This window comes from Calypte anna, chromosome 1, assembly GCF_003957555.1.
Source record: "Calypte anna isolate BGI_N300 chromosome 1, bCalAnn1_v1.p, whole genome shotgun sequence".
Classification (NCBI taxonomy): Eukaryota; Metazoa; Chordata; class Aves; order Apodiformes; family Trochilidae; genus Calypte; species Calypte anna.
Window position 1 is genome coordinate 93,804,083 of NC_044244.1, and position 13,113 is coordinate 93,817,195.

The 13,113-nt window shown below is 48.4% G+C and overlaps 1 protein-coding gene across 2 annotated transcripts in view; it reads left to right on the forward strand.

The window, feature by feature from the left end:
* Positions 1–13,113, forward strand: part of IGSF3 (immunoglobulin superfamily member 3) — a 99,007-nt gene that overhangs the window by 54,381 nt on the left and 31,513 nt on the right. The window contains exons 3-5 of one of the 2 annotated variants that reach the window (XM_030465774.1): positions 7,576–7,986; positions 8,856–9,245; positions 10,901–11,302. In XM_030465774.1, coding sequence (XP_030321634.1) covers positions 7,576–7,986; positions 8,856–9,245; positions 10,901–11,302 — 1,203 coding nt within the window. The remainder of the gene's footprint in view (positions 1–7,575; positions 7,987–8,855; positions 9,246–10,900; positions 11,303–13,113) is intronic. The other variant, XM_030465777.1, reaches the window with a different exon arrangement.

Here is a 13,113-nt window from a genome sequence, read left to right on the forward strand (position 1 = left end):
GAGTGTCACCCTCAGCAGAGCTTCAGGAGCAGGACAGTGTCACAATGTGCCTGAATACTGTCCAGGTCTGCGTGGAGTGTTGGATTGGGTACACTGTCACTGCAGAGCCTACCAGTGGACTTTGTCTTGTCAGGTGTGGGGCAAGAGAGCAGGGACATCCAAGCTGTCACAGATTTCCCCAGTGCCGGGGATGTAATTTCTCTGCTACTACCTCATGTCTGTTTTTACTTGCAGGCTTGTTTGTACTCTCCACCTTATAAGCAAGCATCTGCTTCACAGAGCAGGATTGCAGAGAAGAAAAAAAGAAAAAAGTTTTCCTTATTGCTATGTTTGGGAGATGGAGGCAGATATGATCTCCGACCCTGCCACACACCTGGCTCTCAGTGCTCTTTGGGTCCCTCTGCATCCCCAGCATCTCTGCCCCTCAAGCTGCCTGTAGTCAGGGTTTGCTCCATCAATGCTTTGGCTAATTTTTGCTTAATGAACAAGTGGTGACCCTCACTGCTGGGTGCCACACCCTTGTCCTTTTACCACCCTGTTCTGTTTTCTCTTCTTTTTATTCTTTCAATGAGGTCACTTGAACTTCTCCACCTAAATTAGCTGTCCTAATAAGCTCCTCAGGGTCTCCTTTGGGACAGAGGAGAATCAGCTTTTTAGTGGGAGCTGGCCTTTCCCTACTACCTGAAGCAGCTTTAGTGATGAAGCACAACAAAACAGGGGCAGTGGATGTGAATGTGCTCCTGGTTCCTGCCACACTGCATCCAAAGTAGCTGAGGTAAGGGAACCAGCGGTTTGGGAGCAGCATCCACCACTCACTGGTGGGAGAACTGCTCTGAACAGCACTGTACTGGTGGGGCTGGAGCCCCAGAGTAAAGCCCAAGGGGAAAGAGGAAGGTGAGTACCCTTTCTCCTGGAGCCAAAGCACTTGTGAGCAGCTGGGAAAGCTGTAGCTCCCCTGGGTCCATCAAGGAGAAGCCAGAGCTGGGGCTGAGCACATCTTAACCCCCTACCTGCCCTGGGTGCACGGGGAATGCGTTGCTGCTGGGGCCACAAGGCACCCGCTGCCAACCCCTGTGGATTCCTCTGAGGCTTGGGAAGCTGCAAAGGAGCTTCTCTGCCACATGTGCCTGTGTTGGGTGCATGAGTTTATGACTCTGCAGTCCCATACAGCTTGGATGTGTGACTTTGGCTGGGAAGTTCCTCTTGCAAAGAATGTCATGGAGTGAGGAGCAGGCTGTGCCACAGGATCCTCTGTGCACAGGGACAGCCATGAACGGGTGTGTGGGGCAGGCTGGGTGTGCAATTAACAGAGCCTGAAGCGAGGAGAAGTTCAGGCCCTGAGTGGGAAAGCTTACCTAATTTCCAACTCTTGTGTCTTCTGTCCGATTTTTATTTTGCTTTCTCCTAGATTACTTACTTCTTTTTTCTTTCGTCCTTTCCCAGTGGCTGCTTGAACTCACACAGTTGCTCTGGGAAATGCATTTATGTGGGCCTAATCGTTCCAGCCAGTCGTTAATGTACCAACAAGGATACTATTGTAATTGGAGAATTTATTACTACTGCTGTGAAACAACTGCCATGCCGTCTTACTTAACTCTTCAGCTCCCCTTTTGCCTTCTGCCAGCAGCTGAATCAGTAACAAACTTCCCTTCTAAAAAAGCTGCAAACATGCAAACTGAGGATATGTTTTATTTTATTTTATTTTATTTTATTTTATTTTATTTTATTTTCCTGCTCTTACTGTAGCATCTTGTGGTCATACAGTCCTTCATTCTGTATTTCTTGATTGTGCAGCGACTGGAAGTGACTTACTTCATAGCTTAACTTCTCATTTAAAATAAGGCTTAAACATTTGCATGAGTATTAAAAGTATATTCTGACTGCTTTTTTTTTAGACCATAGTGCAACTTCTGCTTATTCCTTCAGGAGCTTGAAGTGAATTCACTGACTAATGCAGAAAAGTGTATGACTTCTAATTTAGTTCTAACTGTATGACTTTCTAATTTAGTTAGACAATTAGTAGTCCTTTAGCTGCTTTTCATTTAAACCTGTATTCATCCATCCTTATTTCTCAGTGCAGGTGGGGCTTTACTGGAGGAAAGTAGTCCCCAAACCAGCCAGATTATTAACACTTGCTTTACGTTTTCCCTGTGGTACCAGGAGCCTAATGCTCCATTGGTAGCCAAGGAAAAGAAGAGGGAAGTTTTGCATGCAGATCTCACAGCTTCAGTCACAGCAAAAATACACATTGGGGTGGTTGGTTTGCCTCCTCAAATTCTGCTCTCAGGGGGATGCTTACAAGCAGAAACAACAGGAGCAAAGCTTCCTTCTGCCCACCCTAGGCCACCTGCAAGTGTATAGTTGGGACTTAAAAATAAGGCAAACAAAGGCTGCAGCATGATCTGCTCGGTTTTGTCTTCTTGCAAAGGTGACATTTGAGGGTCTTCAGTGGTTTTGCAGCATAACACAGCATGTGTTTTCCTCTGTGCTGAAGGCATTACACAAGGTTTTGATTGATGAGGAAGAGCAGTGTCTGGTGTGCTGCAGCAGGTATGGATCGGCATGTACAGCTAATTGTCAGGCATGAAGGCTTGAGAGGATTATATTGCTAATCTTGGTATCTCTCCTGCCTTATCACTACCCCCTTCCTCGTGCCACACACATGCACACGCATTTGAATCTTGAAAGGAATGGAAATCAATAGCAGTGTGTGGGGGAGGGATATAAGGAGTGTGGCTCCCTGAGAGCTTGCAGTGGCTGGGAGAGGGCAGATCCTGAGGCAGCTGTTCCTGTGGCATTGGAACAGCTCTGGTGGCAGACCATCCCTCTTTCCACATGGGATGGTGTGGGTGTCCCCAAGAGGATTAACAGGTTGCAGAGGACACAGTCCTGTGTCTCTGCACTTCATGCTCCCACCTGTAATGCCATTTGTGGTGCCATTTGGTGCCTTCCCAATGCTCATCTCTGGACTAGTGACACTGGCATTGTGGTTCATCTTGAGCAGCTTGTTTCTGTCTTCCATGCACAACCAGAGGGGTTGGGAAGAAGGTTCATGGTGCTGAGCTGGGATCCCTACAGGGCAACAAGATGTTGCAGGGCAGATGGAAACATAGCTCTTGCATTAATTCCCTGCAAAATCCAAAGTGGTATTTCTCAGCCAGAAGCAATTCTCTAGAAGCAGGCAGTATGTGTATTTGTTCTTCCTAAATAGCTCACACTTGACACTTGGCAAGCAGACAGTATGAAGTGGGCAGCTGAAGACACACCACCATACAGTGCCTCTAAAGTGGTAAAACCTGTAACAAAATTCAAGAGAAGAAGAGTTTTAGTTGTCCTACAAAGGATCTGAGGTGGTCCCACTGTGCTATGTACTCTGTGTAAGTTGTTTTATTCCTGAACAGCCTCCTGTGTGTAAGGCTGCCATGGTGCTAAGTGCCGTGCTGTTACCAGCTTGAGCTAGAGACCCTCTAGTTCCCAGCCATTCACTCCTTCTTCATCCCTAAACAATGAAACAGTATTCAGGCAAGTTTGCTGTCTTGTTCGCAAGTGGATGAAATTCTGGTAACTGTCTGAATTGTGTCCAGAACATAAAAGCTTTGACAGCTGTCACCTTGGAGGTGGTCAAAGTTTTGGATACCCAAGCACAAACCAGAACAAGCCTAGGGGAAAAGGATCCTAGGGTCATGTCCTCTTTTGCACAAAGCAGACTTCAGCATGGTGCCAGGAGCCGCTGGAAAGGGATCTGGTCCTGGGGCTCAGAGGAAAGCATACTGAGGTATGCACCAAATCCAGATCCAGGAACTCCAGTCTCTGCTCCCCACTTGTTTTCTGGGAGAATTAAAGCCATTTCCATCTCTTAAAGTTAGCATTAATTAGCTCACCAAGTGCTCATTGACTGTGCTTTATTGAGGTGTGTGCATTTGAGGTGGGTTTGACTGGAGCTCAGTGTGCAGGCTTCCTGAAGGTGATGCCTGTGGGCATCACCCAGTCACCTCTGGGAACCCTCCTCATCCTGGCAGCAGGGGTCTGGGTCTTTCTCTAGCTGGGACCCTGACACCCTCTAGTGGCAATATTTACATTTAATATTTCAGGAGCTCTCAAAATGTGTTTTTGTGCTTAGCAGCCCACGCAATACCAAGTACCTATCCCAGTGCCTTCTGCAGTAACTTTTGGCTTGGGAACCAAGAAGAAATGCTGCACTTCTTGCTTTTTTTTTTTTTTTTTAATGCTGTAGTTGCAAGCTCAGTGCTATCAGCTGTGGCCAGGCTCTGGCTCATGGATGGTAGTAGCACAATAGGTTTGCTCTCAGCAAGTGCTTTTCAGCTGCTCATCTCTCTGTCCAACGAGTTGCTGCCAAACCCAACCTTGATTCTGGAGAGAGAGGAGCTCTGCTGACACCTCTAGGGGTCATGACAGCTGTAGGGATGCACTTGTGTTGGGTGACAAGCAGGAGGCAAGCTGAATGCTAGGGGAAGTGCAGCCAGGATGCCTGGGAGAGAAATAGGCAGGAGCTGGGTGAGAAAGAGCAAGCAAGATGTGGCCTGTATTATCCATATCAGCTCTGTGTCAGGTGTAGCCCTCTTCCCCTTCACACAGAGATGCCTCTTGTCTAACTTTACCCTTGCTTTCAAGCGTTTTTCTGCTTGCAGAGTGCTCCTGGAAATTCTGGTGCTTCCCATGGTGGGTGGTTGCAGGATGAGTGTGGGCAGCTCGACAGTGTGATGGCTGGCAGCAGAGCCAGGGTTCCTGGCTGCACACCATGCAAAGAGTCACCCATATCCTAATAAGAAAGCTTATGTCTTTGAAACCTAAGCAGGATGACTGGCTTGGGAAGAACTTTTCTGATAATGCATCTCCCTGTGTATGCCATCGTGTCCTGGAGAGCACCTCCACAGCATTCTCTGCTTGCTTTTCTCTCCGTTACTTCTAGGCCTGATCTGCTTCATCCCAATGGGCTGTAGCTCTCTTGACAACACAGGCCTGTGGGGTCTGTGCCTTGGGGTGGCGTGTGAGCCCCAGCAGACCTGTAGCCCTGCTGCAGGAGTACCCAATGCTCCACAGCACTCAGAATGAAATGCTCATTGAGTTTGTGAAATGAGCTGTGACCTGGTACTCAAGGCACATCTTTCAGTGTGACTAGAAAAGTTGCTTGTGCATCACTGGCCAAGCGTGAGAGCAGTGGTACAAAGTGCAAGGCCTTCCCACTGGCCTGGGCAGCTCAGAGCTCTGGTCTGTTCCTGCCAGCGTTTGATCATTTGGAAACTGTGATTTCATTTATCAAACAGGCCTCTAGTCCTCTTGGTTAGGAAGGTGATGCAGACCGAATGTATCCCCATGGCAGGCTGATTCAAGATGAAGGCCTCAAAGCTGCATGTGACCTATGGTCATACCATGTCCTCTATCTGGGAAGATCACTTTGGCTTTTTTAACCAAAAGAGCAGGAGGAACGCATCACAGTGTGTCAGGCATTACCACATTTAAATTACAGCCTTCAACAGCATGCCACTGCCGCTTCCTGATTTTTCTCTAGGAATGCATTTTGCAATAGCTTGCCCACATGGTGTAAAAGATGCTAACCTTCCAGTCAGGTTATGAACTGGAAATACAAAGTCATGGTTCCATCTGGCAACATGGTGCTTGTGCAAGGCTTTAACCTGTTCGGGGAACGTTGTGGCAAGCACTAGCTTGAGGCCCAGCCTTTGAGCAGGCTTCTCAGAACCAGGGAGGAGGCAGCTCTGCATCTGGCAAGCCAAGTGCCTGCCTGCCTGGTATTCACCCCACAGAGCCAGGCAGGGTGTGCCTTGCCCATAGCCAGCGAGTGACTGTGCTGCTGAGCAGAGCTGGGGGGCACACAGGCACCCAGTGAGGTACCCAGGTCACTCAAACTGGGGGAAGGAGGACAGGCAGGTTTGCTTCAGATAACCTGCTTTCTCCCCGTGAGAGACTGGTGTGGCAGGGAGCTCTACCTTCAAAGCAGCTCAGCAGGAAAGTAACTCCAGCAAGGTGATGATCAGGTTTAATTCATTTGAATAACATAAGAAAAGTTACAAGAGCTGGAGGGCAAAGAGAACGGAGCTGTGTGGCTCTGGGAATTATTCATAAAGGTTTCAAATGAGAAATTTCAATCTTGCTGTGCATGCGGCGTGAACCAGCAAGGTTAGTTGCCACTGTCACCTCTGCTTTGCTGGGAGTTGGAAGGAAGGGAGAAGGGTGAAACCAGGTGGGCTCCTGGCTTTGATCTGCCAGAGGCTGTGACTGGTGGTCAGGGGATAGGACCAGTTTGGAGGAAAATGAGGGGACGAGAGGTAGGAGATGTGACTGCAAGGACAGGGGCAATGACCTGCCATGTTAATAGTCTTTCTAGGACCCGGGTACTGAATGCATGGTCAAAGCAAATGCCCTTGTTCAGTTGGAAGTGGGAAGATTTCCTTCTTGTTTACTTCTATCTGTTGAGTTTTTTCTTTCTTCCTTTTCTGCTTTTGACTTCTGCCATAAATAAGCACAGCAGTTTTCTTCTCTGCAGTTTATTGCATTTTGTAGCCATGGCTGAATGAAACAGATGCAGCTTTCGACAGATCAGCTAATTTTGTCAGACCTTCCAGTGCTGTGAATGAAACAGAACTGAGATATGTTAATTATATTCCATCAGTACATGGTGAAACCGTGGGCATAAGCATGCTCACTAACACTGCCTTGTTTGCAGGGCTTGGGAGAAGGTTTGAATTTTTCTTTCTGTGTGATACTTCTTAAGACAACAAAGTCTAAAAAGATTTTGGAAAGTCTTATCTTCTGGTGGTAGAAACTCTTGCTAAGATTAGGATGCTTGCTAAAAGTAACAAGGTTGGGGGGGCTGCAGTTTCTTTTTCATCCTGATTTTAGCAGCTGTACTTTCTTTCTTCCAGTAAATCAACTAGAGAAGTAGCCAGCAATTTTATTACCAAGTGCCTTGATGCGTCCTGGGAGCTGGCACTGGGCAGGCTGCAATTGCATTGCTCCCCTCAGAGAAGCAGCTTCCCTCCTAATGCAGAAACCCTTTCGCTTGGCCTGAGGGGGTAATTAAAACCTGAAACAGTATAAACAAAGGAGAAGGTATCTCCAGATTTTTTTTATGAGGGAAGATTAAAGGAACTAACTAAGTTTATCTTGGCCTTGCTGGTAACTTGAGTGGGGAAGACCATACTAGAGCTAAGGAGTGGCTGAAGGATATAGGCAGGAGAAGGGTCATGAAGGGGGGCACACGGTGAAGGAGGGTGTTGCCCATGACAAAATGGCTCGATGAGAAGTGGATGCATTAAGCTGTGCTGCTCTGCAGCATGACTGCAAACTGTGCAATCACTGAGGCCACTGAGAAGGAATTTAGGCACAGTGCTGGACTTTGTGCTGCAGGTCTCAGTCTTTCCCAACCAAGGGCTTTGCGGATGATTTTCCTTTTTTGGGTGGGCCTTGTTAATACTTAATGATTAATTACAAACATACAAAGAAACCTCTCCCCCATCCCTCCTTTGTAATGCCTCTAGGCTTGAGGCTCAGTGTTGCTAACTCTTGTGCTGTGTATCCTCATCCCCTTTGCTGCAGTGATCCCTGACTCGCTCCGAGTGACAGCAATCCCGCAGACACTGAACAAAGTGGAGCACGACTCCCTGGAGCTGAAGTGCGAGGTGTCCAAGAGCACGGCCCAGCACAGCCATGTCTCCATCAGCTGGTACCGGCAGCGAGGCAGCGAGGCGCCTGTGGAGGTCATCTCCCTCAGCCGTGACTTTGTCCTGCGGGCCGGCAGTGCCTACGCCCAGCGCCAGGCCACGGGGGACATCCGCTTGGACAAAGTGGGGGAGACCACCTCAAAGCTCACCATCTACAACCTCCACCCGTCAGATCAGGGCGAGTTTTATTGTGAGGCGGCGGAGTGGATCCAGGACCCAGACAAGTCTTGGTATGCCATGACCCGCAAGCGTTCCCAGGGTGCTGTTGTCAGCGTGCAAGCCACCGGTCAGTGTCTCCTCTGCCTTTTCTTGCTCGGATGGGTGGTGGGAGGAGGTGGAAAACATGGATGCACCTTTGCTGGATGGCTGGGGCTCAGCTCCTTCCTTTGCTGTTTGCCCAGCTGCTGGCAGAGTGATGGAGGGCCTGAGCACTGCCCATTGGGCAGGGCTGATGTCAGCAAATAGCAACTATAGGACACTGGGGCAGCAAGGGGGCTTGGGTGATCTGCCTTTCAGTGATCTGTGGCTGACACAGGAGCTAAAATATACATCTTAAGCATTGTTGCTAGCACAGGCCATTAATAGAGTGGTACAGCTGAAAATAAATCAAAAACCTTTCAGCAAGCACTTCAGTGTTGCACAAGGATCTAAAGACCCAGCTGAGCTTTTTCTTCCTCTCTCCCCAAAGGTCCTGCCTCTCAACCCCCAATTGAGTAGGATGTGAATAGGACTAGTCTCCAGCTTACATCTTACAGTGCCACTGAATCCATGATCTTGTTACTTGTTTTGCTCTCTGTGACTCAGGTAGCTGTGGCATGATGAATCTTACACATATTGCCCAGACTACCTTGGCAATGGGCTTTGACCAAGGAGAGGGTAGTCTGATGTCTCAGCAGAGCTGCTCCCAGGAATAACAGCTGGGAAAGAGGATTATGGATGTGGAGGCCTTGCAGCTCTTGCATGCTGGGCAGCAAGCTGGCTTTTCTGTAGTATTGCTGATCTGGGCTCTCATAGCAAAAGCAAGCTCATCCACCATTTGATGCGTGTGTCCGACTATACATCGACAGAGTGGCAGGTTGGAAATACCTTGCATGAGGTGTTCCAGCTGTCCTGATGGGCTTTCCCATGCTGACATGAGTTGATGTCTCTCCCCAGATAAGGAGTTCAGCGTACGGTTGGAGACGGAGAAACGGACGTACATCGTGGGCGAGCCAGTGGAGTTTCGGTGCATCCTGGAGGCACAGAATGTCCCTGACCGCTACTTCTCCATCTCCTGGGCCTTCAACAGCTCCCTGATTGCCAGCCTGGGGCCCAACGCCGTGCCAGTACTCAACAATGAGTTTGCGCAGCGTGAGGCCATGGGCCAGCTCAAGGTAGCCAAAGAAAGTGATAACGTTTTTGTGCTGAAGATCTATCGCCTCCGCCTTGAGGACAGTGGCAAGTACAACTGCCGGGTGACGGAGCGGGAGAAGACTGTGACAGGGGACTTCATTGACAAGGAGAGCAAGCGGCCAAAGAACATCCCCATCACCGTCCTGCCTCTCAGTAAGTAGAGACTTGCCTATCCACTCCTGGGGCTGTTGTTCTACTGGGCAGCTAGCTGGTGAGGCCATGATGAGCCCAGACTTTGACAAAGAGGGAGGATAAAGCATGCTGTGGAAGCTTGGAATTCCAGCTGGCAAGATTTATCTTGTTTTTTAAGGGAAGGGGATATTAGAGAAGGAAGGATGTGTGTTAGGGCCATAGGTGGGAAACTTGCCCCCACCTAGGGAAATCTCCCCAAAATGGTAATTTTGTCCTTGAGCTGAAGATGTGTGACAGCCTCTGACTTGCTCTTCATACTTCTCTCCTTGCCTTGTTCTACGAGGAGCTGGGAGCTCTAAAGTACTCAGCAGGCATAACGGGAGACCAGCTTGGCCCTGGTTTATCCTGAGGGCTTCTAGGTTCCTGAAGACTGTTCAATGACTGTCTTGCAAGACATCTATACTGGGAGAAACCAGGGTTTGTGTGCTTCTCAAGCCCTTGTTTGCTCTCTGTCATGGAGCTCTGTCATGGTCACCATGTGTCTGCGAATATGATGTGAAAACAACTCTGCCCAAGGCTTGCCTGAATGCCTTTTATGTTTATCAGACAAACATGGTAAATTTGGCCATGAAGGGATGAGAGGGTCCATGGACTCATTCCTTGTTTTGCTCTCTGCAGCTGAGGTAACCGTGGCATGATGGATCATGCACGTGTTGCCAAGACTACCCTGGCAGCAGGCTTTGACCAAGGAGAGGGTAACTGCAAGAGGATTTTGTACAATGTTTGTTTCCTACTCTTAGGTTTGTAGGGAAATGCAGCCCTTTCCTCTAGCTTTTTTTCCCTTCCTCATTTCTCCAAAAGAAATTCTGTTTCTTTTCTCTCCTGCCAATGTTTGGTCTCATTTATTTGGCTTTGAAAATTACCCTAACTAGAAATCTTGCACTGGACAAATGTCTAAAATGTATTATTTGTAGACACAGCCACCTTTCAGACAGGTTTCATTTTTGCCATTTCATAAATCACCAACTCTAGGAATAAATGGGATGATTTTTCAAGGGTGCTAAGTGTCCAAAACTCATCTGGAAGACAGCACAAGTAACCAGAATTCAGTATCTCTGAAAAAACAGCCTTAAAGCCCTACATCTCTGGGAAGCTCAAGTTGCCAGGTTTTTTTGGTGTTACCAGATACTGATAGCTACTTCTAGTGTGGAAGCAGTGGGAGTTTGGGAGAGCTTCTCCCAAAAGGTGTTGTAGAAATGGACGTGGCAAGATGGTGATCATGATGACGTGAATCCCAGGGAGCTGGAAGCTTTTTTTGGCAGAGCCAGTGCATGTTGTAGCAACACAAATTCCCTCAAGTTTGCCGAGATCCCATCCCGGACCTGCAACCAGAAGATGCAGCAATGTCTCATGAGCCATAGGCAGAGAGATTTCTCCCAGTTTTGTCCTACACCTGCTTTGAGTGTGCAAGTCACCAGGAGCAGCTCGCTGCCCACAGGCTGGTTTTGGATGTGGTCACGCATGAGGTTGAGACGTGCCTGGACCCAAATGTGTGGGCAGTTTTCTGCACCTGGTATAAAGCCTCTCTCCTATAAAGGCCATCAGCGTCCTTCTGGCAGACCAAAAAGTGGCGAGTGTGTATCATCTCCCCTGTGTGTATGCGTTTTTCTCCTTAGAGACCAGCATCTCCTTGGAGATTGTCAACAATGCCAGCAGTGTCTTGGAAGGGGAGAGCCTGCGCTTTGGCTGCAACGTGCGCTCGGGCTTCGGGCCCCAAAGCCGTCTCTCCATCACCTGGCTGCTGGTGGACAAGCTGAACCGGCGCAGTGAAATTGTGCGTCTGGATCGAGAGGGCACCCTGCAGCCGGGCCCCTCGTACGCTGAGCGCAGCAGCTATGGGGGCATCCAGGTGGAGCAGGTCCGGCCTGGCTCCTTCACCCTGGAGGTCTTCAACAGCATCAAGGCAGATGAGGGCCACTACGAGTGCCGGGTGGCCGAGTGGACGCGGACGCTGGATGGGGAGTGGCAGATTGTTGGGGAGCGGCACGCGAGCACCCCGGTGTCCATCACTGCTCTGGGTGAGTACTTGAGGTGTGGGGGCTGTGGAGCTGTGCTCCCCGTGTGCCTGCCCTCCCTCCCTCAGGAGGTCACCTGCGAATAACTAGGGCTGCTTTTGGCCCTCCTGCCCTTGCTTGCTGGTAAAATGGAGGCACCAAGTAGCTGACCTGCAGGTCCTGGTTAGTTGGTGCAAAACACCTGCATGCCCTGTCATGTGTGTGGACAAAGCCTGAGGGGTGGCTGTGGCAGGAGCAAAGCAGAGGGTGGCTAAGGAGAGGTGAAATACTTCCAGAATCCTTCCAAGGGAGTGGCTGCCCATCCCATGACATGTTCAAACAGTATTGGAGCCAGGCTATGGGCAGTGCAGTGGCAGTACTCCATCAGCAGCATGTGGGCATCGAAGCTTCCTTGCCTGCCCTGTGTAAACATTACCTCTGCTCCCAGACCAGGAGAGCCAAATGCTGGACATCTATTGGCCAAGCCACCAGAAATGAGAAAGCATCTTTGACAGCATCAGAAGCCTGCAGAAGACATAGGTCAGGAATGGGCTTCACTGCCTCTGCAAGGAGGCATTGAGTTGCTGGCCTGGAACCACAATGTTGTTCATGATGAAGTCAAACTACACATGGAATCATTGCAGCTAGTTGCTCTGCCAAATTGCTCCTCCATGTCAAACACAGTGAAGGAGAAGGCAATTTAGGGCAATTTAGGAGAGGGCAGGTAGGACATGAGCACTTTTGCACGGGTTGAGAGTTACTTTGGTTCTTCTCAGGTCTTGCTATATCAAGCCCTGAACTAGTTCCCAAAGTGCACCGCAGGAGACTGAAGAAGGGATGACTGCATCTATGAGGCCAATAATTGAAGAATGCCAAAGCTATAAACAATTGGGGAACTCTGTTGAAAGGTCAAGATAGGCAATTTAGGGCTGTTTGGGCTGGTTTTTTTTATTTCTGCACTATTAGTCTTAAGCTTTGGCAAGTGTGTAAGAGACCAGACTTCAAAATTGTATTGTATTCTTATAAAAATCTTGCTCTTTTCTGGCTTTCTTTCCCTTCACTTTTGACCTTTTTTCAGAGGCTGCTCTGTCTGGAGCTAGAATTCTTTGCTATATAACTTCCAACAGCAGGTGTGGATGTTAGTTTGTAATGAACTAAAGGCAGATTCTCATCTCATTTCAACAGCATGATCCTCATGAGGTCAGCAGTATTTGGCCTGCTGTAAGTCAACATATTGGCCCAGCTGCCCATCTTTATGCCACTCACAGAAGTGTTGAGATTAAGTGTTGAAATTTTTAAATGTATCACTTTTCTTCTTGTTAAAATTCAAGGTTCTCAGAATTGCCCAGCAGTTCCAGCAGATCTGATGGAACAGTAGTTGTCCATCCTCCTCCACTCCTTGTTCAAGAGCAATCGCCATCTGTTTAGCACATTCTGTGAATTTGTAAGAAATTCCTAGATCCTCTTCCTACAACAAGCAAAGCTGAAGTAGCTCATGAAAATTTAATGGAGAAAATATTGAGTATGGTGTCATTGCTGCTGAATCTGATGATTTTTGTTCAGTGTAATGTTTTTGAAGTGTCCTGAGAAACTCAAATGAAAGGTGCTAAGAAAGAGCAAGAGAGGTTTATGGCTACAGAAATTGCTAGGTGAAAAATGCAGTAAATTTAGTAGCACTCACATTTCAAGTTAAGGTCTAATCATTTGCCAGTCTGCCAGTGTAAGAAAGTCTTTTGCTGAATCAGCACAGATGATGTTCAAACCCATAAATCTATCTACAGGGTGGTTCAGAAGCAATAGCCAGGAGAGAGATGTGCTGTCAGATGAAACCATAT